This window comes from Sinocyclocheilus anshuiensis, unplaced genomic scaffold, assembly GCF_001515605.1.
Source record: "Sinocyclocheilus anshuiensis isolate Anshui unplaced genomic scaffold, SAMN03320099.WGS_v1.1 scaffold1341, whole genome shotgun sequence".
Taxonomy (NCBI): Eukaryota; Metazoa; Chordata; class Actinopteri; order Cypriniformes; family Cyprinidae; genus Sinocyclocheilus; species Sinocyclocheilus anshuiensis.
In genome coordinates this window covers 820645-847139 of record NW_015553274.1, presented here as the reverse complement: position 1 = coordinate 847139, position 26495 = coordinate 820645, and the positions used below count along the sequence as shown (strand labels likewise).

Here is a 26495-nt window from a genome sequence, read left to right as displayed (position 1 = left end):
TCTTTGATTGAAACTTGGTCAGCGAACTTGAGCAAAAACAGTCAATATTGTATTATAAATTGCGAACTTTGTGTCTGTTTAACGCACAATGAAGAACTTCCACGCCGACGACATGTTTACATGCGGATGTGAGCGTAAGTGTGCCGTCAAAACGGACCGGCTGTGAGATGAAGTGTGTTCGATTTGAAGCAGCAGCGCGCAGACAGATCGGACATCTAAAGTACCGCGAGAGCGATTCGAAAGCACGCGAAGCACCCTAAAAAAAAAACTCTTCGGATCTAGACGATTCACATAAAAGATATATTTTGATTCAAAACGGCGAATTTTGCCGAAAAGCGACTAGTTTGCAGGTATGTAAGATGCATATGGAAGGAAGGAATAGCTATTAAGAAAACTTTCAGAAGTACCTACTGAGTTGGTATATTTTAAAGCTGAATGCTGTGAATTAATATTGCAAAAGCTGTCGTTCTAATTTAAAGGCTTCCAAGGACATACCTTGGTAAGTTGTAGAGTGGTGCCATGCGGAAACAAGCCACCACGGCACGCTTTCTTTGCTTTGACAGCAGCTTTTGAAACACCATCTTCTTGTTCCTCAGCGGCTGTTCAACCTGAGAGTAAAATATATGTAATGTTTAACACAAATAAATGTTGAAGACAAAAATAGGCGGTACAAAAATAGGAAGCTAAATAAGATCAAGATACTGTAACATCTCTGGATAAACAAATCACAATTAGTGATTTCATCAAATTAGTGGTACCACTTTACAATTAGGTTCAATTTGTAACATGAGTTAATGCATCAGGTATCATCAACTAACAATGAACATTTGTTACAGCATTTATTAGGTGTCAATTAATTAAAAAAAATAAACTAATTAATCTTGATAAATTAAACATTAAAATTTGCAATTAAAATTCATATTGAATCTCCAAACTGATATAGAAACAAGAAATACAGTATTGTAAATATTTCATATATTAAATATAATACATTACAAATATAATAAATATATTTGTTTAATTGCATTCTACAATGAATGACAGGCAAATTATTATATTGGTTTTATTTTTCATTTAATAACCATTACAGATTATACAAAAATTTTATAACAATTTTTAATTTAGCCAAAAGATGTGGAGAAAAGACATAAGCATAGCTAAGGAAGTGGAAAAAATGATGCTGCGATAATTATCTTTGATGTGTTAAAATGCAAATATTAATCACAGAAATAATACTTTTTCTTATCCCTAAAGAAAATGTTAAAAAACGTATTATGTAGAAATTAACATTAACCAAGATTAATACATATTTTAAAAGTATTGCTCATTGTTAGTTCATGATACATTAGGTAACAAATTTAACCTTATTGTGAAGTGTTAACCAACAAATAAGGATGCTGACACGGAGTAGGTAGATGAGGAATGACATTACATAGCACGGGTGAATTTCATTTTTATGGCTGTTGTACCTGATCAAGGTGGTAGACAGCAGCGGAGATGGCCTGAACTCTCTCCACATTTTGCTCTGGGTCTGGAGGTCCCTCATTCTTCACCACAACATCTTTGTAGAGGTTCAACTGCCACTGCACTGCTGGATCTGCTGACTGTGATGGGACAAGAAACACCAATAAGCCAATGTCAACATTTCAGCATCTAATCATGTATGTGAGATTGTGATTTGCTTCTCCAGACCTTCTCCTGAAGATGGAGGTTCTTCCTCAGGTAATCCTTAACCTCATCATCTGTGTCTTTCTGTTAAACAGAGAAACAGTTTGAGGTTTGTTACAGATCTCCAATAAAGCATAATTAAGACAACAAGAAATACACTCACCAGACTGTAACGGATCTTGGCAAGGGAAATGAGCTCCTGGTCTCCAGGAGTGCACATGTTCAGACCAATGGGTAACATCTTCTTGTGAGCTGCTATGATAAGGGAAGTCTGGATGGAGTACAACTCTCCTCTTCTCCTTTTTCCTCTTCTCTCTTGGTCCTGACCTCCAGACTGGTTTCACAAAGCGATATATCACACATAAAACAAATGGCTGTAGCTCTTATAATGCCTTTTTGTTTTCATGAACATGTCCCCAGAGGATATTTCCACTTTGGCTTCACTGCATAATTAGCTCAGAGCTTTTGGATCCAATATAGCTGGCAATAACTTTATATCCCACTTACTTTTGACATCTTCGTCTTGCTGTCTCCAGTGAGGAACGCCAGGTTGTTAATTTCATTTTGCACCACAAAATTTTGCTCTTCCCTTTTAAAGTTCTAGAAACAAAGGGAAGAAACCAGCTTTGGAAATCTTGAAATAATTGCAAATTCTTAAAAATATTTGTTGAAGCCATACAGAGAACTTACATGAGATTTACACCAAAGGATGAAAATCTCTGACACCATTTTGAAAAGTTCAGTTGAATCTGAATCTGGTTGCTTCAGCCATTTGGATCTAGGCAAAAGTCAAATGAACTTATATGGGGAGCATCTTCTTGTGAGCTGCTACGATAAGGGAAGTCTGAATGGAGTACAACTCTCCTTTTCTCCTTTTTCCTCTTCTGTCTTGGTCCTGACCTCCAGACTGGTTTCACAAAGCGATATATCACACATAAAACAAATGGCTGTAGCTCTTATAATGCCTTTTTGTTTTCATGAACATGTCCCCAGAGGATATTTCCACTTTGGCTTCACTGCATAATTAGCTCAGAGCTTTTGGATCCAATATAGCTGGCAATAACTTTATATCCCACTTACTTTTGACATCTTCGTCTTGCTGTCTCCAGTGAGGAACGCCAGGTTGTTAATTTCATTTTGCACCACAAAATTTTGCTCTTCCCTTTTAAAGTTCTAGAAACAAAGGGAAGAAACCAGCTTTGGAAATCTTGAAATAATTGCAAATTCTTAAAAATATTTGTTGAAGCCATACAGAGAACTTACATGAGATTTACACCAAAGGATGAAAATCTCTGACACCATTTTGAAAAGTTCAGTTGAATCTGAATCTGGTTGCTTCAGCCATTTGGATCTAGGCAAAAGTCAAATGAACTTATTAACAAAAAGTGCAACTAACTTAACTTATCTCTGTAGATTGTAAATTTAGCACAATTTTTTTTGCAATTATACCCAAAATTTTGCAGTGGCCATCAAAATAGTTTAGCAGCTCCCTCTCAAGTGATGGCATAAATACCTGTTGTTGTCCACATAACGAATGAGCATTGGATAGAAGGCATACAGATCCCTGCAGAGAACAGCAAACTCATCCAGAATCTGCAGTTCAGCTTCCTGAGTGTCTGCCCTGCTTTCAGACCTCAGCAGCTCCTCCTCAGCCACTATCTTCATTGTCTTCTTCTTCAGTTTCTCCAGCGTCGGCAGGAAGTGCGTTCTAAGAAGATCTGGGCTAGCCTTGCTAATGATAGGCTGGGTGTATACTACATAGGAGAGAGTTTACAGATGTTTGAGAAGGCATTGCAATCATCCTGTATCAAAGCATGCTACTCACTACCAGTTTAAGTTCACCCTCACCTGCAAGTCTTTTCATCCACAGGGCGTTGTCAATGCCAAGGTTGTTATTGAGAATCTTAAGGATATTGCCCAGAATTAGACTGAGATGCTCAGATGTGACAGTTGTGCTGCAATTGGTATTAGCTGGGGAGCTTTCTGGGCCTTTTGCCCACCAGTAAGACAGGTAGTTACACAACATGGGCAGGATGACCTCAATGACCTGTGGCATCTCTGTGTAGCGTGCTCCGGATTCAGAAATGTCACCAATGTCCTTCATCAGGCCGTCCAGATGGGGCATCTCAGGACACATCTCATCCACAGTGTCTGGCATGCTCAAAACTGTCAAATTATTCAATATTATGGCAACGAATTTAACAATTAATCTTTTACTTTAGAAAAAGAAATGCCACTGTCACCAAAAGATAAATTTGCCTATTATGATTGGCTGCAAATTAACCATATTTTCATTATATGGTTTCTCACCGAACACCAAATGAATTCAAATAGTCTCAGATCCTGCCAAATATACTCACTAGCTCGTTCCCTTGGTGTCTTGGTGTTGAAGACAGATTGGGAATTGTGCATATTTAGGTGGGGTTCCAGGAATGCAACAGGCATGGCTCCAACCAGAGTAGATAAACATTCACCCAGCACTGGAAGCTGTCTGTAAAAACCCAGCATAGTTATCTTAGTTTCACAAATAAACGGATAGAGAACTAAACAAAAAGTTCCCTCAGAAATAGTTTTTTGTACTTTTCCACATAGATGTTCTTGCCAGTGCCCAAAGAGTAGAGGCTGGTCAGGATGCGGTAGCAGGACTGCTGAATGTCATCCACTGAAACATTCAAGCTCAATTATTTTGAGGAATACAATAATTTTACGAGCAAATATGTGGCATATTGATATTGGCATGGTAATCCAACTTCTTAGAATGATTCTGGTTCCTTACGCTAAATAGTCTTTCAGTACATTTTAAGAAAATGTTTGAAAAAAAAAAAGAAATTGCTACTGCACTGCCAAATTATGAGACAATTCAAAATAACAAATTCAAAATAACTCTTGCAAAAGGCATGCTTACACAAACTTAATTAACTTTCTATGGAAAAGTCATTAAAATCTTGTTTCCATGGCAGTTTAGTAATAAATATAAATTCTGGAAAAAAATATAATTCCTGAAGTCAACATAATGAGAAGCTTTCTCATAATTATGACAAATCATCTCATCTAATTGAGAAATTAAATCATAATAATGAGAAACTTTTCCATAATTATGAGTTAATATTGAGGAAAGAATTTTGAAAAAAATTAATTATTATTTATATAAATAAACATTTATGTATTAGTGTCCATAATAATGAGAGACTTTCTATTAATAATTTCTTAATTTCTCTTTATTATGAGATGTTAAGTCATTATTTTGAGAAATATTTGATTTTAAAAAGTCTTTATTACATGAGTTTCTCATTATGAGATGAGATTTTAAGAATTGACTCATAAAACTAACATCATAGGTCAAAGAACAGCTGACTCACAAAGCAGCTCTGCTCCAAACTGGTGTTGGGTGATATGCTGAAAAAGCACCGTCAGGATGGGCAGCAGGGCCACTGAGGTGTAGCTGATGATGTGCGTAACGCCCTTCATCTGGGTGCGTGACTGACCCAACTTCCCCAGCTTTAAGTTCTCCAGAGTCTTCTCCAGGTCTTCTGCTGCATTCTCGAAGAATGTCCTGACACCAGCCTTCACCAGCTCTGAGCCAGACTTCATCACAGTCCTATGGGTCATAACAGAATCAGTTCAAAACAGCTGAGACATCAACCACCGTTGGTTGGTCAATGATTCGTGTTGCACTGAGATTTTGCTTACTACCTGAAGTCCAGTGAGCGTGACAGGATGTGCAAGCAGCTCACCATGGTGGTGGAGTCACTTCCTGAAAGAACAGACAGTCTTAAAGCTGCGGAATGAGGTTCTCCAGGCAAAATGAAGCTCAGTTATGAAAAGTATTTGAATATGCTTGAGATGTCTTACCAAAGAGTGATATTCTATGTCTGACAAGGGCTGCCAGCTTATAGAATAGACTAAGGAAGAATGGTTTAAGTTAGTATGACTGTAAATAAAACAATCCTTGCATCCAAATATACAAAGAATATGCAAAACAATATATAAATGTCAGAGACCTCCAAGCTCGGTGGCTCCTTTAAAATGTAAGTGCCACTTTTTGAAAAGTTGAAAAGTCCGTATTTCACTGAATTCAGTATATACACTGAAGGAATCTGAATTCTGACATATCCTGGATAAATATGGGAATCTTTATACCAAATTTATACTATTATATTTTGAAAGTTAACTAATTACCTATTATTCTACTTTTTCAGAATGCACTTATATAATATGGATTTATATTGTCTAATAACAGAATTTGGCTTTATTGTAACACCAGCACCTGGTGATCATCTCCTTCTCTTTGTTGGATGCATAGCCACTGCTGCTCAGGCTGATGTTGGGGGATGACAGAAAGTACAAGCAGTGGTTTTTGAAGTACTGGTCTAGGAGGGGCAGCAGAACCTACGTTGTAAGCGATCAAGAGAAAAACCTTTTTAAAAACTGGCCTTTAACGTCTGAAATATTACGTTTCAAGAGTGTTTGGTCGAAAAATTAATGCTACCTTAGCAAAAAACTTGATCTCTTGATCATGGGGAGATTTTTCTGTCTTCCCACTGGAAGCCATAGCCTCTAAAAAAGTTATGCAGAGAAAACAACTGATCAGCTTGATATGTTAATATATCAATTTTTCAATCAATCCAACAATCTGTTATATTCATCATTTTTTCTCACCAAGATGAGCGATAAACTCCTGTGCAGAATCTACATAATTCAAGAGCCTCTTGAGGAACTTATAGGCAATCCTCTTTTCCATAGAAGAGGAATCCTGCTCCATGTCCTTCAGACCTCTGCATATGCACAGAAAGAAAAAAAAACATTAATAAAGAGATCACAAACTGTTGCAAATATATTGCAATACAGTGGTTCTGGCTTTGTTTAAAGACCCAGACTGGAAATCTGCACAGTTCCAAAATAGTTTCTTTATTTACAAATCCTTGGGAACTTTTGGGATAATGCAAGTACACAACTGCATGAAATATATAACACTGTGCAAGTGGTTTTTCAATATTTTATAATGAAAATCTTACATATTGTGCCTTTTAAAATGTAATTTATTAGTGATGTCAAAACTTAATTTTCAGCAACCATTACTCCAGTCTTCAGTGTTACATGATCCTTCAGAGATCATTCTAATAATGCTGATTTATTATCATCAGTGTTTTAAACAGTTGTGCTGATTCATATTTTTGTGAAAAACCAGGAAACATTTTTTTTCAGGATTCTTTGATGAATAGAAAAGAACAGAAATAGAAATCTTTTCTAACATTATCAATAAAAAAAATCAATCCTTGCTGAATAGAAGTATTAATGTCATTAAAAATCTTACAGACCCTGAACATTTGAATGGTACTCTTTTTTTTCTGATTATATAAGACAGAATTTGAGAGTACACTGACCTGCTGATGGCGTATCCATTGACCTGCAGGAATTTAAAGAGTTCCTGGGCCTTTTCTCGATCTCTGTACTTCTCCTTTGCCGTCAGCGTGTCGTACGGTACCAACAATGGATGACTTCCTCCTCCTTTCGATGGCAACACACAATGAGTCAATGCATCTGGGACAGCTTAGACAGGATTGAGCCAAACAGACTTTTTCCAGGAGAAAAGCATCACCTTTACTGCCAAGTTCCTTTTTCTTCTTGTTTGCCCAAATGTTGTGGTAATTTTCTGCAACTGTTTCAACCATCGCCTGTTGAAATTATTTCATTGAAAATAAAATTTAATACACAATATATTAAATATGCATTGTTCGTAACAATTCGATTCGCACTTGCCTGTAGTTCTCTTGATAGAATAACATTTTCCAAATCTTGTGGGGCTGGAATAAACTCACCCTGTTAAGTGGAAAACAGACAACACAATGTGCTAAATGCTTTGATTTTTTGACAGACACTACAAAGAAATAAACACCCTCCTGCTGTCTAAAATGACCTGTGAGGACTCTGATATCTTGCGCTGTTTTTCGGTTTCCCTTTGCTGGAACATGGCCTCTCCTTCTTTGGTCCTCTCAATGTTCCATCCCATTGCCAACATGCTCTTTAGAGTCTCTTTCACAGGATAGCGGTAAGTCTCCCTTTCCTACACAGAGTGACGGATTTAAATAGATTAAAATTCATCCTTTGAAACTGGCATTTGTGTTAGAGACAAAAGTCAATACGGAAGAATGTGATTTGGATTTGATGTGTACCTTTTCACTCAGTGCTTTGTACGGTTTCAGCAGTGGATGAGTTTTAGCTTTGTCATCTACTTTATCTCCCGCAGTCCAGCCAAGAGCGATCTATCACCATACAAGATAAAACAAGCAGTCATGCTTTGTCTACTTCAACAGAAGTAGAGATCGAGTGGCACAATAAAACGTGCAAGATTAATGGGATGAGTTTGAACTATGTCCAACCTTCTCAGAGGACCATTTCTCATGGGAATGCTCAGCAAACTTGCTTGCAATGTAATCTAGCTTTTCAGGCAGCGAGATGCTGAAAGACAAACAGTATTCCATGAAGTCCAGAAAGGTAAAATTAAAGGATTTCTACATGCGGTTTCAGTGGCACTTACTTAGCAGTGTTAATAGGCTGAGGGTCAAAGTTGCCTTGCGCATCCACAGAGGCCTGCTTAACTAATGTGGAACCTGGACTGGAGTCGACGTAGTCAGGTGGTATGGCACCAGCTATGGCACTCAGACACGGCATGGCCATTTTGAAAAGCTCTGCGTCATATTTCTGCAAAACAGACAATGCATTTAATGAGCAATGTTAAGATAAAATCTTTGTAGACTAATAAAATTAATGAAATAACTTTACATTTATTTTATACTGGGGCTGTCAATTTAGTGTTTTAATTATTTAACTGTTATTAATTATATAATTTTTGTTTACATAAAAGATAGGGAGATTTTAGCATGGTAATGGATATGACAATGTTAGTGTATTTGGTCTTGGCGGAATAGATCTGCTACGTTGCTGCTGCTGAATTGCTGCTGCTGTTTTTTATTGCTGCTGCAAGCAAGTACAGGAACTTGCTACTGCCAATACATATGCCAATATGGTGCTGTGAGTATTTAAGACATACTGCTGCTGCACAAATAGCATATAAAATGACCCTTAGCAGATCTATACAGGTGGAGCTGGGGAAGGTGGAGGGTTTCAGAGGAACTCTGAAAGCACGCTGCAATGCTCAAGCGAATGCTAACCAGCCATTTAAATGTAAAGCAGCAAGCTCATTGGCTTCGTATGTAACATGAGCCAATCAGCTTGTGGCAAGTCATTTAATGCTAAGAATATCATCAGTCACGTTAAGGACCCATCAGCCTGTGCCATCTAGAGTTTCATGACAGAACTTGGTATTTATATAAAATAATCTGATAATGAATTAACCTAATTAATCATGTCCACTTAATCATATGATATTTCTATAATAAGGGATTTTCCTACCATTCTTTCCAAAATAAGGGTGTATTTTTAAAAGCAACATCATTTTAAAATGAACACAGCAATTTAAAAATGCCAAACACAAACAGTGAGACCTGATGCAATGACCACAGATGTGTACTCTACCTTGACCGACAATTAAAAAATACATCAGACTTCCAAAGAAAATTTTTGTAGTACATATTCAATAAATTTTTGTCACAATAATAAAATTTAATAATATAGTTTTTGAATGATCTTAATTTGGGTTTTTTACAGCAAATATTGATATTTGCGAATAATTGAGTTAAAGGGCTAGTTCACCCAAACATTTAATCTCTGTCGTTCTCTTGTGTCATTCTAAACCTGTATGACAAAAAAAAATATTTTGAAGATTGTCAATGCAACCAAACAGTTTTGGCGATCATGGTATGAACAAAAAAAAAAATAAATCTAAAAGACATTTCCAAAAATATTGTTATGTTCCACAGTAGAAAATAAGTCATACAGGTTTGGAATGACATGAGGGTGAGCAATAAAAAAATAAAAAAAATAATAAAAAGCAATTATTTTGAATACATTGATTGCTTAACTGACATCCCAAATTTATACTGAAATATGTTTTGTACCTTTTGAGAAAGAGCATCAAAAAGTCCCCAGAAGAGTTTCTTGGTGAGGTGGAGTTCCTCCTCTGATGCCATTCCATAGCTGCCCAGGCCTGTTGGCAGACAGTAGTACTTCCAGTTCTGCTCATAGTGATTGGTCAAAAGCTGCAAGGGTAAACAGATATGTGGATTAAGCAGTCAACATTGAGGATACTTTAAATTATACTCTTCAGACAGATTGTGTTGAAACATCCCTCATTATCTAGAATAAAGAATGATTTTATACTTGGATTTGATTTAGGGAATTTTCTTGGTTCACATGTCTGAAAAATAATTTAAAGGTGTGTGTTCTGCCAAGCCCTCTTCTGATAACCCTGCCCTATGGTAGGGTGGTTATGACGGGGTGAGACAGCTGCCAGCAGAGAGACAAGCTGCTGAAATTGTGAGGAGAGTATGACCTGCTCACACCTGCCTATCAAAGGATCATGGGTAGGAGGATTTGTGGTGACTCATGGTGACAGTTTCATCAGGTAATGTGCAATCCAGATGCTCTGTGTGTGTGCACGGTGTGTAAAGCTGTCAAAACACATAAGTTATAACTATGAGCCGAGTGACCTCACTGTAATGAAACATACCTTTCATCAAGGATGACGTGTGCCCTGTTATTTCTGTTCATTTGTACAAGCTATCTGTATTGTTTGCGCCTGCTTCATGAAAGGAATTTTGCAAATTGTAGGTAACGGTGCAAACGCACCCATAAGATATATCCTAAACATGAATCACATGGAATTCATCTTGTAGGTTGGAGCATATCAGGCATACTTGATTGAGCATTAATTCTGCTCTTTTGAACTTTCTATTCATCAAAGAATCCTGAAAAAAAATTATGAAGGTTTCCACAAAAATATTAAGAAGCACAACATTGTGCTAATAATAATAATAGATGTTTCTTGAGCATTAAATAAGGATATTAGAATTATTTCTGGGGGGGAAAACTGTGACACTGAAAACTTTCAGGATGAAAGACTTTGCTATCACAGGAATAAATTACAATATATTCATTTATATTTCAAATATATTAAAATTGAAAACAGTTATTTGAAATTGTATGAATTTGAGTATGTTAAATTTAGGCGAAAATACCAAAAAACGCCCTGAGCTTAAGTGGTTAAGAAGCACAACATTGTGCTAATAATAATAATAGATGTTTCCTGAGCATTAAATAAGGATATTAGAATTATGGAATTCATCTTGTAGGTTGGAGCATATCAGGCATACTTGATTGAGCATTAATTCTGCTCTTTTGAACTTTCTATTCATCAAAGAATCCTGAAAAAAAATTATGAAGGTTTCCACAAAAATATTAAGAAGCACAACATTGTGCTAATAATAATAATAGATGTTTCTTGAGCATTAAATAAGGATATTAGAATTATTTCTGGGGGGGAAAACTGTGACACTGAAAACTTTCAGGATGAAAGACTTTGCTATCACAGGAATAAATTACAATATATTCATTTATATTTCAAATATATTAAAATTGAAAACAGTTATTTGAAATTGTAATAATATTTCACAATATTACAGTTTTTACTGTATTTTGATCAAATAAATGCAGTCTTGGTGAACATAAAAGACTTCTTACAAAAACATGTAAAAATCTTACCAACCCAAACTTTTGAATAGTAGTGTACTTAGGGGAAGTCGTGGCCTAATGGTTAGAGAGTCGGACTCATAACCCAAAGGTTGCGGGTTCGAGTCTCGTACCGGCAGGGATTGTAGGTGGGGGGAGTGAATGTACAGTGCTCTCTCCTACCTTCAATACCACGACTGAGGTGCCCTTGAGCAAGGCACCGAACCCCCAACTGCTCCCCGGGCGCTGCAGCATAAAATGGCTGCCCACTGCTCCGGGTGTGTGTTCACGGTTTGTGTGTGTTCACTGCTGTGTGTGTGCACTTTGGATGGGTAAATGCAGAGCACTAATTCCGAGTATGGGTCACCATACTTGGCCACATGTCACGTCACTTCACTTCACTTCACTTACATGTACTGTTTACTAAACTCACATTAATGGGCATCTTGCAGTACTCTGTAAGCTGTGGAACATCAAATACAAGACGACGCAAAAGCTGCTGTAGCATTGATGGCCGCAGGTGCCTGGAGGAAGTATAAATAACATTTCAGCAATTTCTAATCGAGAAATAGTATGTTACTTCACAGAATGAAAATGCAATTTGAGTTTTCACTAAGCTGAGGAAACCATCCCAGCCACTAAAGGTTTTCAAGAGGTTCTTACTTGCAGATGGCCAGTAGACATTCATCAATAGCATCTCTCTGGGCCTTGGTGAGTGATCGGCCCTTTGAGAGGCGATAGATAGTGTGCAGCGTGGAGTCAACGAGCATTGCATAGTGCTCAGTGTGAGCGAACAGATGAGCGCAGCGGGTCAACAGAGGAAGCACTGCGGATCCAATGTAGCGGTTCATGGCCAGGGCTGTCTCTGTGGACCTGAGCACCTCCTGATGGTTGAATGCATACATTTTTATAATGATTAAATGTAAATAACTTAAAAAAGAAAAAACTTTAATAATACAAAACCACAAAATACATAATTTTATAGCTAAATTAAATCCTTTTAATATTTATTCAGTATCTACATTTTGCCTCTGCTGAATCACTATATTATTAAATGGTTGGCATCACATGAACCTTTTAAGCTTTTTCACACATGATAAATTTATGTCTGCGACTTTTCTCTTTTTTGCTCTGCAAAACACACTTACCGAGTCCAGGGAGGCTGATGCTCGCAGGTCTGGCAGGAAGCCCACCTCCAGCAGGTGCATCAAGAAGCTTTGGTCGTCAATGCCATAGACACGGTCCAGGAAAAGCACCATGGGTGCCTTGAGCTCTGGACAGAAGCTGGCATTCATATCTGGCTCTGTCACAGTGCCATCTAAGCAAACGAGTTAAACAAAATGACATTAGGGTTATAATGACTGTGGAATGAGGAGCACAGATAATGAGACACGTAGGGATGAAGATGACATTGAAAGAGTAATAGCATCAATCAATCTTAGGCACATAATGAGTTTCAGAGATTATGTCTTCAGACTCTTTCAAAGGCATCTAGTGACATGTACAAACCTTTATTGACGACTGGCATTTTGAGTGGAATACTGATAATTCCAACCAAATCCTTAGTGGGAACTAAGGAACGGAGGATGGCACGGATACGCAGTGCTTCACCTTTGCCTTTGTTTATAAGCTGTAAAACAGCATCGGTATAATATTAAAGTGAAGCCATGTACAGTGCAACAGCACTATACTGAAGGAAACTTCACGTTTTGCCCCTAGCTTTGTAAATCAAATGTGGCAGAAATTAGCACTCACATGCATCTCAGGTGCACAGCGACCCAGAAGATCAATAAGGGCTGAGTAGAAGGACATAATAGAGTTGCCCATGTGGGCGACCTCCTCCTCCTCTTCATCCTCTCCGACGCTGTCAAAACAAAGAGTGAACATTCTTATTAGAAGTCATGCTCGCTCATTCCTGAGTCAAAGCGTGGGGTGGTAGGACATCTCGAACTACAACTCAGCTTTTCAACTCAACACCTAACATAAAACGGAGGATTTGAGGGAAGAATTCAGTAGTCTTACGTGGGTGCAGACCCCTCGGGTAAATTAGGCAGATCTAAAGCAGGATCTTCTGAGATCTTGATGGCTTCCTTCATGGCAGCGAGTAAACCTTGCCCTCCCTCTCCTCTGAGAGCAGGTCCAAAGCACTCCGGACGCCTGATCAAAAGCTTCACCACTACATTAGCGTTCTCTTCAACACTTTCACCTGAGATGACCAGAACACACACACAATAAAAAACATAATGTTTACATAATGATACAAGTCCTTTTCCATTACCTAAGACACAAAACAATGAAAACTCATCTTTGTGGTAAAATGGACTAACCATTGACAAAGACAGCAAACCGTAGGAAGGACAAATAGCGTTCTCCTTCTATTGGGTTCCAGCCGATATCTGGGTATCCCCTGGCAATGAGCATTGGGCAGTTCTGTAAACCACAGCCTGCCAGATATGTCACCACCTGAAAACACACATGGGCAGGATCCAAAATTAAACTAATGGCACTAAATTTTGGCTTAGCCAAATTTATTTGGCAACCATTCAGCCAGTAACTTTATAAGGTAGTACAACACAATACATCAATTACCATAGCTTGATCCATGTGACTTTTTAATCTGATGATGCTCTACTAAAAACTCAGTGACTATTCTACCTCAATGGTAAATATACCATCATAAGTTTATTTAGGGTGCCTAAACTTTTGCTGCTGTTGTTGTTTCTTTTTATCCAGAATTGTGGCACATACCGCATGGGGCATATTGCTCACACTGAACCACCAAAACCAAATTATAAAGGATCAAAATGTCAGCTTTTTTTTAACCTATACCACTTTTTTTCTTTACAAGTAACCCTTCTATATAAATGAATTGTAAATTAAATTAATTGTAATATTAAAGAATTTGATTAAGTACTGTAGTGTGAGCAGAGATGATGTTGTACTGTTACTGAACTATTACCTTCTCAAGATCAGGTTCTTCAAGTGCCAGAGCTAAACTGTTGTTGTCCATTACAGAGGAGGCAGCCACATCTAAAGGTGTGGATCCTCTCATGGCTGGGCATGCTAGAGAAAAAGGAAACCAAGATTATTTCCATGTGACCAACAGGGACAGCAGATTTTTAATAAGGCAAAATCACCAACAGATAGCAGTCTTTCCCTTTTTTCCAACTAAGTTTCCCATCCTCTTGTCCACGTTATAATATGCTGTGCTTTAAACGTATGGAAATAGTAATCTTCAGTTTAGGAATTATAAAGTTATAATCTTTTCCAATTTATGTAAATAATTTCTATTAATTATTGTTTACAACCATACATTTCAGCATATTTAGTTGGATTTCTGATTACAACCTTCTGCTGCTTTGCACATAGCAATCAGCTGTATTATTAATAATAAGTATTAACAAAAACTGTAGCTGCATAACACTATCTATGAAACATTAAGGACTGTTAACAAAATTGTACATCTGTGGATACAGCCCCCGGCCTTATCTTCATCTGATCTGATCTGTCCTGTCATTGATCTGGGGCTGATAAGGCCTATAAAGGGGTGAGTGGGCTCTCAGCTGCTCATTAATGTGCTGTTATAGGAAACGACTCCTGCAGAGTCAGGTGCTCTTAGCTGCACAAGCTATTATTCACAGTCAAAACAGCGCACTGTGCAGGGTTGCCAGATCTCGCTCTAAAAACAAGCAATCTGATTTTACACAACAAGCCTAAAATAAATGACTTTCCCGACCAACATAAGCAACGGTTTTGTTTTTTATGGATTAAGATAAGGAAGGTTTATAGATTTTTTTTAAAGGAAGGATGTATAAAAAGCTGACAATAAAAATAATTTCTAATGTTATAAAACAGGGCTGTCCAAACTCGGTCCTGGAGGGCCGGTGTCCTGCAGAGGTTAGCTCCAACTTGCCTCCACTCACCTGACTGGAAGTTTCTATGCCTAGTAAGAGCTTGATTAGCTGGTTCAGGTGTGTTTAATTAGGGTTGGAGCTAAACTCTGCAGGACACTGGCCCTCCAGGACCGAGCTTGGACAGCCCTGTTGTAAAAGATTTCCATTAAAAAAAAAAAAAGAAAAAAAAAAGTTATTTTGAACTTGAACAGCAACTCTGCATATCAGAATGATTTCTGAAGGAGCATGAGACTGGAGTAACGACTGATGAAAATTCAGCTTTACAATCTCAGGAATACATTCAATTTTAAAATATATTAAAATAGAAAAAGCCTCTGTGAGCATACGAGACTTCAAAATCATTAAAAAATCTTACCAATCCCAATCTTTTGAATGCTAAATCCTAAATCTCTCATGCATAAATGCATGCCTGTGGGGAAAGAAAAATGTGTGCTTTTGTGCATTTATGCATTACTGGAGTGGGTGAGAGGCTGGGAAAGGATAAAAACAGGAGGTATGGACAAACAAACTACAGCAATTAATAATAATTCAGTGTGCGGCTCAAACAGCAGGTGGGGATATTTCATAACTGCTACTAGAGACCTTTATTGTGCTCCAGAGACCAAACACAGGGGTGTAACTACCCAATTTTTGGGGGGTATGAAACACAACATTTGCCACTCCTCTTTAAGTTGCTGTTCTCTGCAGTGTATGTGTGGCATATCTAATTTTTGTGCCCACAGCTAGCATTGGCAAACACAAATACGTGACTGTGTTTGTAAAATAAGCCCAAAAAGACTATGAAATAAACAAATTGCTCAAAGTCACAGACAGTGTGATTCAGCCCTGCCTGACCTGCATCCCTGAAGAACTGTGCTGCATCCCTGACGAACTGTGTGTTTGCGTGTGTGTGATTACCCAGCCCCACACTGCTGTTCTCCAGGAGGTAGCTCAGGTGGTCAAACATAGCCTTCTGGTTCTGACGGCTGATGCGACAGAAGTAGCATAGGAAGCGACAACAGCTGGCCACCATCTTGGGGAAGGCAATCTCCTGAGAGTTAAAAACAGCTTTCATTTCACCTCTGCACAGACAGAGATCGTTTCCTTCACACTTCAAATTAATCTTTCATCTTTTTCGCATGCATGTCCTCACACGGTGGCTAAATGTGTGTAATGTAACATACTCTAGATATCGGAAGAACCCCCCAGACAGACTGAAACATAAGACGTGAGGCTCCACAGTGAATACAAATTTTCAAATTTGTATGTATTGTACTTCATCAGCAGGGAATATGGTGACCCTAAATGTCTGGAACCCACATGAGGCTGCCAAGCAGAAATGAGAGACACTGTGGCAATGTCATATCTGGCATAGTCAGTGGTATTAATTCACATCCCAGACTCCCGACAAACCCCAAAAAGGACTGGCATGAGAAGCGACCCATTCCTGCCGTTCTTGTCTTAGCTTTCGCCCTATTGCCACCCCTAATGCATAAGGAGGTATTAAGCTGTTAGACACGAGGCACCATAGGTACTTTATCTTCCCATGTATTATGTGTTATCCCTCTAGATATCGTGTTTAGTTTAAGAAGGTTTGGCTGAGAGGGGTTTGGCCTGGACGCACAAGTGTCCAACTGAGTCATGGGATCTTACGATCATAAACAATATTATCTGAAGACTATACATTTATATTTATGCATTTAGCAGACGCTTATCCAAAGTGACTTACAAGAGGAACAAAAGCAACTTGTGAACAAGTCTTTTTCTTTATCATTTGATAAAACGGACGAAAGAAACTTATTAAGTATGTGCATTACAAGTGAAGTCACACCATCAGGATATAACAAATTACATAAACTGAACATATTCAGAGCAACCCACCCCAGAAAAAGCACCTTTTGGGGCAGTCTGGCTCAAAAAAAGTACCTTATTCTTGTCTCCTCCCAGCACATTGACCATGACCTCCATTACTGTCTCATGCATGCCAAGAACACGCATCAGATTTGGATGCTGGTAAAACACTTTGTTGTTCATGATGTCCCTGAGTGCAAGAATAAGACGAACACTTTAGAGGATGTAGCTGCACAATGCACGGATGCTTTGATACTAAACATCTGACCGATGTGATAAGACGATGGTTAATATGAAAATGTTGTACTATTTTGTCTGACTAAATGTAAACAAACAGTGAGTGAGTGTGTGAATTAGATGATGGCAAGGGCAATCTAAATGTACAAATAGGAGAAATTATGATGTACAATTAAATGTCAAATATTGACCAGCAACAATACTGGTATGGTACAGATAAATGTATTTCCCTAGTAGGATGTAAACCTCTAATAAATTCTGGAAGATGAAATTTTACCCCAGGCCATCGATCATGAGCTGGCCCTCCTCTTCCCCCATGCGGACGCTGAGTAGTGAACGGATCTGGCCCAGTGAGGCCAACAGGTTTGTCGCGTCCCCTACAGACTTGGCACTGACGGTGTAGCTCTTCCTCAAGGCCCTGAGCAGCTCACCGATGCCATCATACTGCCTTCTCAAAAGGCTGAACATGCTGCGGACCAGTGCCGGGTCTTGGATCTTGCACTCCTGAGCCCATGTGACCATAGTCTGAGATATCAGCTCCTTCAGGTTGGCTGGAGGAGACAAAAGCAGGTAGAGTGAGATAAAAAGATATTTGCATTGTTTAGGATTCTGTATATTTTGTTTTTTCCCTTTAGTCGTTTTTAATGAGATCTTTGCAATATGAAGCACTGAATACAGATTAGTGTTGTAACTGGTGAACTGGTGTATTGTATTATATTGCATAAAGCATACTAATATTAATAAATGATTAAGGTGATATGGAACAGTGATTACTACAATTAAATTAAAAATGGCCCCTCATGTAAAAGAGTTTTCAGACCTCTGCTCTAGTCATGTGTTAGGACCATAAGTGTATGTCGTTACATCTATTCATATTTTCTATTCACAAATTGCCCCTATGTGCTGTTCTTAGAATAGCTGCTCTAATCACATACTTCTCTCATCAAGAGAGAGTGCAGCACTGGCACTTTTTATACAACATCTGCAAAGAATTACATCCATTTTAATACGTATCTGTCTTCCCATGGCTGGTAACATGATTTAAGTCTATGCTAATTTACTAGCAATCTTAATACCCTTTTTTGCTGATTTGGAGCTCAGTACTGACTTTCTTTTTATTTCTGAGGATTTATAAAACAAACACAGTAGAAATAATGTTTCTGTACTGTTGATTGATTTATGTATTTATTTATTGTTTTTGACAAAGGCACTGCCCTCCTTGCCTCTTTAATGAAAACAACTCTATTTAATACTAACATTTAGGTCAAGATTTATGACATATTTTTCATAGCATTTTTGTACTAATTTTGATCTACTTCTTTGGGAGTGCAGCTAAGCTTTAAAAACATTCAGTACGAGTTAAATAATGTATGTTTTGCTTAATAAGTTGCCTGGGAAATATTTTTTCTTTAGAAATGTTTGCACAGCTTGGTTTAGAATGTTCTGGCCCTCAAGAGACAGTCTTTGTAACCAGATACAGCTGAACAAAAGGCATAATAAACAGTAAGAAATAAAAAAACTTTTGAAGAATCTTTTTTTCACAAGCCTTACTAGGAGCAGCCTGTTCTTGCTCTGTTGGTTTTTCCTCAGTTTTTTGGGGACGACCTTTAATCTTGTATACCAGGGACATTAGGCGGCCTTTAAGAGATGTGTCCTGCTCCTCCTCTTCCTCCTCCATAGGGATGCCTGTGTATATACACAAAGATGAAAACTGTATCTGTATCTTCTGATTATTTGTGTTATTTTGAACTATGGCAGAACAGGCTGTAGGTTTGCAATTTAAACTTAAATTTAAGGAAGTATAATTAAAACTGAATGAAACGCAAATAACTTCACAAGATTATACGAAGTAGAACTTCTTCTTTTTTTCAAAACACAGTATACTTATTTAGTGAGAAATAGGGTGAGAATGGAGGTAAACTATAGAAAGAATGGATAAACATATACCACAATGCAGTCGCAGGTCATCATGGAAGCCTTGAAGCTCCTCTTGCAGCTCCTCAGGGCAGGTGCAATCATCACCAGCACTGAAGTTCAACAACATATTTATCTGCAATAAAAAAAATTATATGCTGCTTCAGGAAAAAAGCATCACTTCACCACAACCAAAACTGAGAAGTAATCTGAAATCTTTTTTTAAATATGATGGAACATGAAGTATAGATTTCATAAGCCTAACCTTTAACAGAAGTTATATAACATTCTAATGGAAATCAGCTGTATCTGTAAGAAACCTTTCTGTTGCCCTGGTTACAGAGACAGACCAGATTATTTCCGACATGAGCTCACGATGGCCACATAAGCTAAACTACAAGGGGTTTTCTCAGTTAGTAGATGTGTTGTGCATTTAAAACAGGGTGAACAGTTCTGCCAAGCAGTCCTATTCTTTGGCTCTGAAAATAATGGAGTGGGTGCAAAAGATGCATTTTTTCAGTTACCGAAACAGAAGTGTAATTAAAAAAAGTGAACATGAATAATTCTGGAAAAAGTCCACTCTGACTTAGTCTTGGAGCTGTGCTAAGCACAAATCAAAAGACAATAAGTCAAAACCTTGGCACAGGTTTATTAGTAGTACTGCTGTACATTTTCAAATAAAAGTCAAGTATCTGTTCTGATGCCAAGGTGTTTGTTTTCTCGTTCCCATTCACAAGGATGTAGTTTGCATTCAGAAATTAGTAGTAATGTGGCGACAGCAGGAGGAACATTCCTCTGTCAACAAAATATGTTAATTTTTATGTAATAAATCCACATATATTTGAAATTATACAAAAGAAAAAGTGAAGCGAATCACATTATGAGCTGCATGTGCTGAAGACAATGGAGATGGAGACGTCTTTCATTAAAGTGTTCAAGTGTCATTAAAGGTCTTTTCTGGACATTCTGAGATCTATGAAGAATGAGGCTCTATGTGGGTCTATGAAGAATACTTTACCTGCTCTTGGGGAGGTGAGCGGAACTCTCTTGTCTTCTTGGCAGTGACAGCAGCTGACATGTTGAGGGCTTGCATCAACTCGTTGTAGCGGAACTTCTGATTGTATTGCAGCTTGGACACGAAATCATCTGAGAAGGCCACTATAGCTTCAATGCGCTGCTTCAGCTCACAGTCACAGAAATAGTGTAGCAGTTCACACATCTGCACAACAAACAAACAATTACACAAAATCACTAGTAAGAACCCATATATTCAGTAAGAACCGCATATATCTCAGTAATGTTGTTTTAGAGGTACAGTTGAGGTTAAAGGGCTAAAAACTGGAAATATAAACCTCCACAGGAAGATTTTATAGTTCATATACTCATTCATACTCAATTACCTTGGTTAAATGCACAAGAATCATGTACATATCTCAAGCAAATATATTTAACTGATTGTAATAAACAAATTAAGCCAATGTTTTAGATATTCAGAAATCTGAATAAGACAACTGGCAGATTAATCATTATTTTGGGATTTATAATATATACTGCACTTAAACATTGTGCATGTCCAAACAAATATGGGGAAACTTATCAGGTAAATTTAATCCATTATCATGAAATTACTGTAATAACGAGATTCTGACTTGTAAAAAGTCTTCACATTCTTGTAGAACTCATAATTACAACTTGTAAACTCCGACTTGTACCACCTGACTGCTGTGTCGTCATGCAGAAACTCAAACTCAAAATGGCAGCAGCTTCTGCAGTAAAATATTACTTTTTATTTCTGTTTAATAAGTCCAATAAATGACTACTGTTAAAGTCTTAATAATGACAAGTTTAATATGAAAGTAGTTAGCGTAGAGCTAGCGTAGAGCTAGCGTAGAGCTAGCGTAGAGCTGGAACTAATCTTAATTAGTTAAATGAACTTTAAAAATGTATTAATAAAACATCTGCACAACGTTTTGTCTATTGATTATTTAATTACACTGATTCATTTTGGCGTTAATAGTGTTGCCATAGAAATGCATTATTCCAGTACTGAGGATGTGAACAGCTCCTAGCAGAACATTCGGCTTCAGGTCATATGGTAATTACGACATCATCATACTTTTTTATTTCCTACTTTAAAAAAAAAAAAACCTTAATGAGTTATTAATTAGATAAATAATTAAATAATAAATAAATTACATTTCTGTCTAAAGTTACCAGCAAGTCAAGAGCAAGCATACTCTAATCACTGAAGAACTTGTAAACAACTTTTTTCAGATTATAGGCTTAACCACAATATGGACCTAATTTGTAAAATAATATGAATGCAAATGACAGATTATAATGAACAGTGGTGGACGAAGTACACAAATCAAGTACTTGAGTAAAAGTACAGATCTGTATTATAAAATATTACTCCAGTAAACGTAAAAGTACTCAGTTTTCAATTTTACTCGAGTGAAAGTACAAAAGTACTTGATTTTTTATGTACTTAAGTAAAAAGTACCGCAGTTTTATATAGGCTACTTTTATTATTTAATTTTATATTAGCATATATTTTTTTATAACCCTACTGCTCAAAATACCTGGGATTTTCCCAAAATAACCAATAAGGAAATAATGAATATAATAAGGAAAAGTAAAAGTTACTCAAAATAAAACTACTCCAGTAAAGTACAGATACTTGAAAAATGTACTTAAGTACAGTAACGAAGTAAAGCTACTCCGTTACTGTCCACCACTGATAATGAACAAGATAACAAGTTACTCACCTGCCGTTTGACCGATTCAGGCAAACTTTTCTCCAGTAGACCTTTGGGAGGCTGCTTGGCCTCTTTACTCTCTTCCTCTCCAGCCTCCACAGCCTTCTCTTCATTACTGGTGGCCTCCTCTTTCTCGGCTCCCTGTTCTGCCACTGCTGTCTGTTCCTCCTCCTCCTTACTGTCCTCAAACACACTGGGGTCAATGAGAAGCAGGATGGTCCTCACCTCCTCACTGGTCAGCGCCCCCATTATCAGCAGGGTGCCAATCAGCTTGAGAATCGGCACAAACTGATACTCAACGCTTCCACCCACAGGATCTCGAATGTGGGCACCTCCGCCCTGAACGGCTTCCGTAAGCATGCTGATGGCTTTCTCCTTCAGGATACCCAGGGGGATCTGTGGGCTGAAGAGAGGCTGATCGCGCTTGGGGGTAATGAAACACGGAGGGGTGAAGTTGAAACGAGGGGCAAGTGAAGTGCTTAAGCCTACGCCAGGAAGAGAGTGGCGCTTAGAGTCATCAGGGAAGAGGCGGATGCTCCTCGTCTCGTCCGTTACTGGGATTATAAACTCATTGTTCATCATGAGATGGGCCTCTTTGGCCGTCTCCAGGTGAATGCTGATGAGGACATCATAAAAGCCTTCACGCAGTTGACCAGACAGGTACTGGTTATCAATGGTGTATAAGAGCTGCGATTGGTCAAAATGACTACAGAGGACGTGTGCAATGCGGGTGTTGCCCAGGGCACATAGGGCACAGAAGAGTTTTAAAGTGTGATAGTGGAACTGCCGTAGATCTTCATTTTCTGATAGTTCCATGATGTCGATACACCTACGGTGTGGCAAACAGGAAGTAGTTTAAGATCTTCATTCAAGCCAGCTGGCATTGGAGCCAAATGAGCACTTAAGGGGTTTTATTTCAATGAAAGGTCACATTCCCAGGATCACGAAGTTGCCAGTCATTGCATGTGGAAAACAGAGTGTATGAGTAATGCATCACCTGTTCTCCTCTGGGATATGAACAGCCATCATCTGCAAGGGCTCTAGACACTGCACCACCCAGCCATGCCTCTCACTCACGCGGGCCGTCTCCACAGACAGGAAGGTGTTGGGCATTCTGCTCCACAGCACAGACACAAGTGTCTGCACATCCAGCCGAGGAGGACACTGGGGCTCTGGGTTTCTTTGTAAACTCTTAAAGATGGCTGAAGACAGGGGCATTGCATCCTGCGTGAGGATTGATGCAGATCATGTCAGTGAATTATAATGTGTGAAATGGAGGAACTTGAAAACATGAATTGTATAGACTTACTGGGATTTTTGGAAACTCAAACTGGAAGAGGTTGGGACTCGTAGGTTGAACAAACACAGCAGGGAAGAGCTTCGTGTTAGGCTCAACCTAAGAGAAGGCAGAAGAAAGCATATGAAGTCTATTCTAAAAAAGTTTACTTGCTCTACTTGGACAAGCAAGTGTTGCACGCTACTTAGGATTAATGTAAATCCAGACTGCTCAGACATGATACAGCCTTTTATCCATTAAGCTATTTTAATGGATCCAGCTATTTTAAATATTTGCTATTATGAGTCTGATTCAAAATCAGAGCCTTAGGCAAACTAAGACTAGAAAAGCACAGAGCTTCATTAAAGCTACATTGTGCTAGCCATTATTAGCTCTGTAGAAAGTCTCACTGTCAACTTTCCAGATGTTTTCCTTTTCATTGAAATAAAACCCCTTCAAATTTAGCCAACTTTTAAAAAGAAAATTCGATTGGAATTTACTAAAAATGCAGCAAGTGATGGCATATTGGTGGCATCCGAATATGCATGCATCCCTACTATACTGTATTACTGAATTACTACACTATACTATACTACTATCCATACAATGTGAAAAGAGTAGTATGTATGTCCAAAATCAAAGTATTCATAAAACAGCAGGCAAAAATTACCCAGATGACTTTCGAGCGAGATTTTGAAGTGCCCAGTGGACACACTTCACTATCCCATGAGGCCACAGGAGATGAGTAATGAATGGTAGGTCACATGGTAATGACAACATGACGACTGTAGTACATCCAGATAGCATTCATATTAAACACATTCATACTATAGAGAACATACTTTTTTAATGGTTGCAAAATACTTATTCAAACTTAGAACCTACTCAAAGAGAATGCATTTTGGATGAAGCCATTTTGTCACCGATATACTAAAAAGCATAACTGTATTTTCACATTATATGTATATGTTATCATTTTTTGGTTATCACTTATTTTATTATTTCTTAAGACCATTAATAGTCAAATAAAAAATCCTGAAATCCTATTAATCGAATTGTAGTAAGCTTTGCATTATGATATGGTACTAATGGGCTAAGCCTGTATTTAAGTCTAGCAATTAATGTTATTTACATCTAGCAATGTCATTGTGTCCTGTTTTGTAAAAGGTTAGGAGTTGAGATTACCTGGTATGCAGTAGGCAGATCTCTGCCATTGGCAGTGAATGAAACCAGGCCTGAGGCCAGGTCTATGGAGCAGCCAATCTCCAGATCAGTGTTACTACGGCCTGTGGAGCCGCTGACAACATCACCAGCACAGACCATGTAACAATTACTCCTCCTCACACTGAATTAAAAGAGATGACAAAAAGACAACAACCAGATTCAATCAGGAGAAATTTCCAATATGTCTGGGATCTATGTTGGAGTACTGTGAAAATAGCTGTGTGAAAACAACAGTAGTCTGAAATATTGGGGTTTCTTTTGGAAGTGTGAACCAGTGTTTTGAACTGACCTCTCGTGAACACGTCCCCGCTCATCTCCCAGCGTTACAGTGACAGTGCGAACTGTGCTGAGGCTGAAGTATTTGCTGTAGTAGTGGTAGTCTGGTGTCACCCAGCCCACCCAAACGGACGATGGATCTTGTCCAGCAAACACTCTCACAGAGTAGAAGTGCTTAAGCACAAGTACATCAAAAGTCAAATGAGTACAACAATAAGCTAATCTTATATTGTTCTCAAAGTTTAAGTAAACACTGGTTAGCATTTACAAAGTGAGAAGTGTTAAGAATTAGAGCTATCTTTTTTTTACCTTTGTAATGCTGCCATAATCAGTCTTGCCTCCATCATCCTTCTTGGCTCTTTGGTCCTCAGCGATCACCTCATTGATATCAGTTGTCTTCCGAGGGCCAGAGTGGAACTCAACAGGCATGCTTAGACGACAACAGACCATGTCATCATTGCTGGTCTGGGTCCCATATGTCTTGTGTGTTACCTTTAGACATGGAGGTGTGTCCACAGTCTCATCTATTCTAGTGACCTAAATACAAAAAAAGATGCAGTTTACAGAATCCATCCCAGTATTTTTCAAGAAAGTAAAAGGAGATACAGTAATTCACAACCTCTATATGTACCTCAATATGGGGATGGTCCTCTGGTACATTAACAAACGTAGGCAGGCGTTTGCTGAACCACATGGTGACCTCTCGATTCATGTTGACAGCAAAGGGTTCAAAGCCCTCCTGAAGGCCACACATAGTGTAGTACTTAAAACTACTAGCGGCTTTTCCTAAATTCATGCGGCCAATTTGGGAAAGACCCAGGCTGCACACTGGGATGAATCCTATAGTGACAAAGGTCAGTGTGTATCAATTTGTTCAAAGCATGTCTTAAAAATTTTGGGCTGAAATTTGATGACCATTTACTTCAATTAAAAAAAATGAATGTCTTGTTCCTTTACTTTCATTCTGATAATATGTGATTTTCCTATATATAATATATTACAGATGCTTTGTGTTTATGATGATAATTGTCTGTTTACCATCTTCAGTTTCAAAGTCGGCAAAGCAGAGCTCAGAGCCCTTGTTGGTGATTAAGATCTCTCCATTCAAGGTGAATATCATGGATTTGTCCTCCATGTTGATCATGCAGCCCACCACATCTCCTTTATTCCACGTCCTCCCAAAGAAATGACTGCCCATATGAACCCGGCGGCCCTGGGAGCAATTTTTATATTAGAACAAATCAATTTAAATCATGCATCATCATTTATAGACTAAAACAATATTAGCAAACATTATTAGGTAAACTTGCTATGGAATGCAAGATCTTACTGTATTTAGATTAATCAGAATATACTTCTATTTTGTTCTATTCTGTTTACTTCTATTATGTTCTATTATGTTAAATGTGTTTGAGTCCAGACTGAAATGTTTTGAACTCCACAGTTTGTACCTTGTACCAGCATAAAACAAAAACAAAACAGACCAATGTGACAATATCAGATAATCACCCTGTAGCCATCAAAGACGAAGGACTGGTCATCTAGTCCCAGTTCTTTATCAGGTCTGCATCCGGGCCGTGCCCAGCCCACCCGCATGTCACCTCCAGTGAGCGCCTCAAACTCAAAATACCACTTCCCTGTCTTCACAGCGTAGATCTTCTCCACACGGAAGAGACGGATGGATTCGATACCTTCCTTCTCTACTGTGTGAGCAGCTACAGAATGGAAAAATGGGTGAAATTTTAGGAAAGGGAAAATTATGAACAATTG

General features: G+C 38.2%; 1 protein-coding gene across 1 annotated transcript in view; it reads right to left on the bottom strand.

Annotated features, from left to right (window-relative positions):
- The window catches only part of LOC107668197 (ryanodine receptor 3-like), an 87174-nt gene that overhangs the window by 24260 nt on the left and 36419 nt on the right, over positions 1-26495 (bottom strand). Inside the window, exons 25-74 of the mRNA XM_016459989.1 lie at positions 26235-26440; positions 25764-25938; positions 25357-25565; positions 25035-25262; positions 24739-24899; positions 24411-24570; positions 23259-23345; positions 22947-23173; positions 21959-22778; positions 20209-20409; positions 19224-19326; positions 18828-18962; positions 17554-17827; positions 17115-17229; positions 16107-16239; positions 14255-14358; positions 13623-13758; positions 13318-13501; positions 13051-13159; positions 12805-12925; positions 12444-12613; positions 11959-12179; positions 11729-11819; positions 9687-9827; positions 8207-8370; positions 8049-8127; positions 7842-7931; positions 7586-7732; positions 7429-7488; positions 7268-7343; positions 7053-7176; positions 6328-6443; positions 6158-6225; positions 5936-6057; positions 5521-5570; positions 5362-5422; positions 5028-5266; positions 4249-4330; positions 4029-4159; positions 3517-3834; positions 3182-3422; positions 2932-3019; positions 2749-2841; positions 2481-2575; positions 2359-2446; positions 2176-2268; positions 1832-2002; positions 1693-1752; positions 1470-1604; positions 496-608 (exon numbers count right to left, since the gene is read on the bottom strand). Of these exons, the coding sequence (XP_016315475.1) occupies positions 496-608; positions 1470-1604; positions 1693-1752; positions 1832-2002; positions 2176-2268; positions 2359-2446; positions 2481-2575; positions 2749-2841; positions 2932-3019; positions 3182-3422; positions 3517-3834; positions 4029-4159; positions 4249-4330; positions 5028-5266; positions 5362-5422; positions 5521-5570; positions 5936-6057; positions 6158-6225; positions 6328-6443; positions 7053-7176; positions 7268-7343; positions 7429-7488; positions 7586-7732; positions 7842-7931; positions 8049-8127; positions 8207-8370; positions 9687-9827; positions 11729-11819; positions 11959-12179; positions 12444-12613; positions 12805-12925; positions 13051-13159; positions 13318-13501; positions 13623-13758; positions 14255-14358; positions 16107-16239; positions 17115-17229; positions 17554-17827; positions 18828-18962; positions 19224-19326; positions 20209-20409; positions 21959-22778; positions 22947-23173; positions 23259-23345; positions 24411-24570; positions 24739-24899; positions 25035-25262; positions 25357-25565; positions 25764-25938; positions 26235-26440 (7615 nt within the window). The remainder of the gene's footprint in view (positions 1-495; positions 609-1469; positions 1605-1692; positions 1753-1831; positions 2003-2175; positions 2269-2358; positions 2447-2480; positions 2576-2748; positions 2842-2931; positions 3020-3181; positions 3423-3516; positions 3835-4028; positions 4160-4248; positions 4331-5027; positions 5267-5361; positions 5423-5520; positions 5571-5935; positions 6058-6157; positions 6226-6327; positions 6444-7052; positions 7177-7267; positions 7344-7428; positions 7489-7585; positions 7733-7841; positions 7932-8048; positions 8128-8206; positions 8371-9686; positions 9828-11728; positions 11820-11958; positions 12180-12443; positions 12614-12804; positions 12926-13050; positions 13160-13317; positions 13502-13622; positions 13759-14254; positions 14359-16106; positions 16240-17114; positions 17230-17553; positions 17828-18827; positions 18963-19223; positions 19327-20208; positions 20410-21958; positions 22779-22946; positions 23174-23258; positions 23346-24410; positions 24571-24738; positions 24900-25034; positions 25263-25356; positions 25566-25763; positions 25939-26234; positions 26441-26495) is intronic.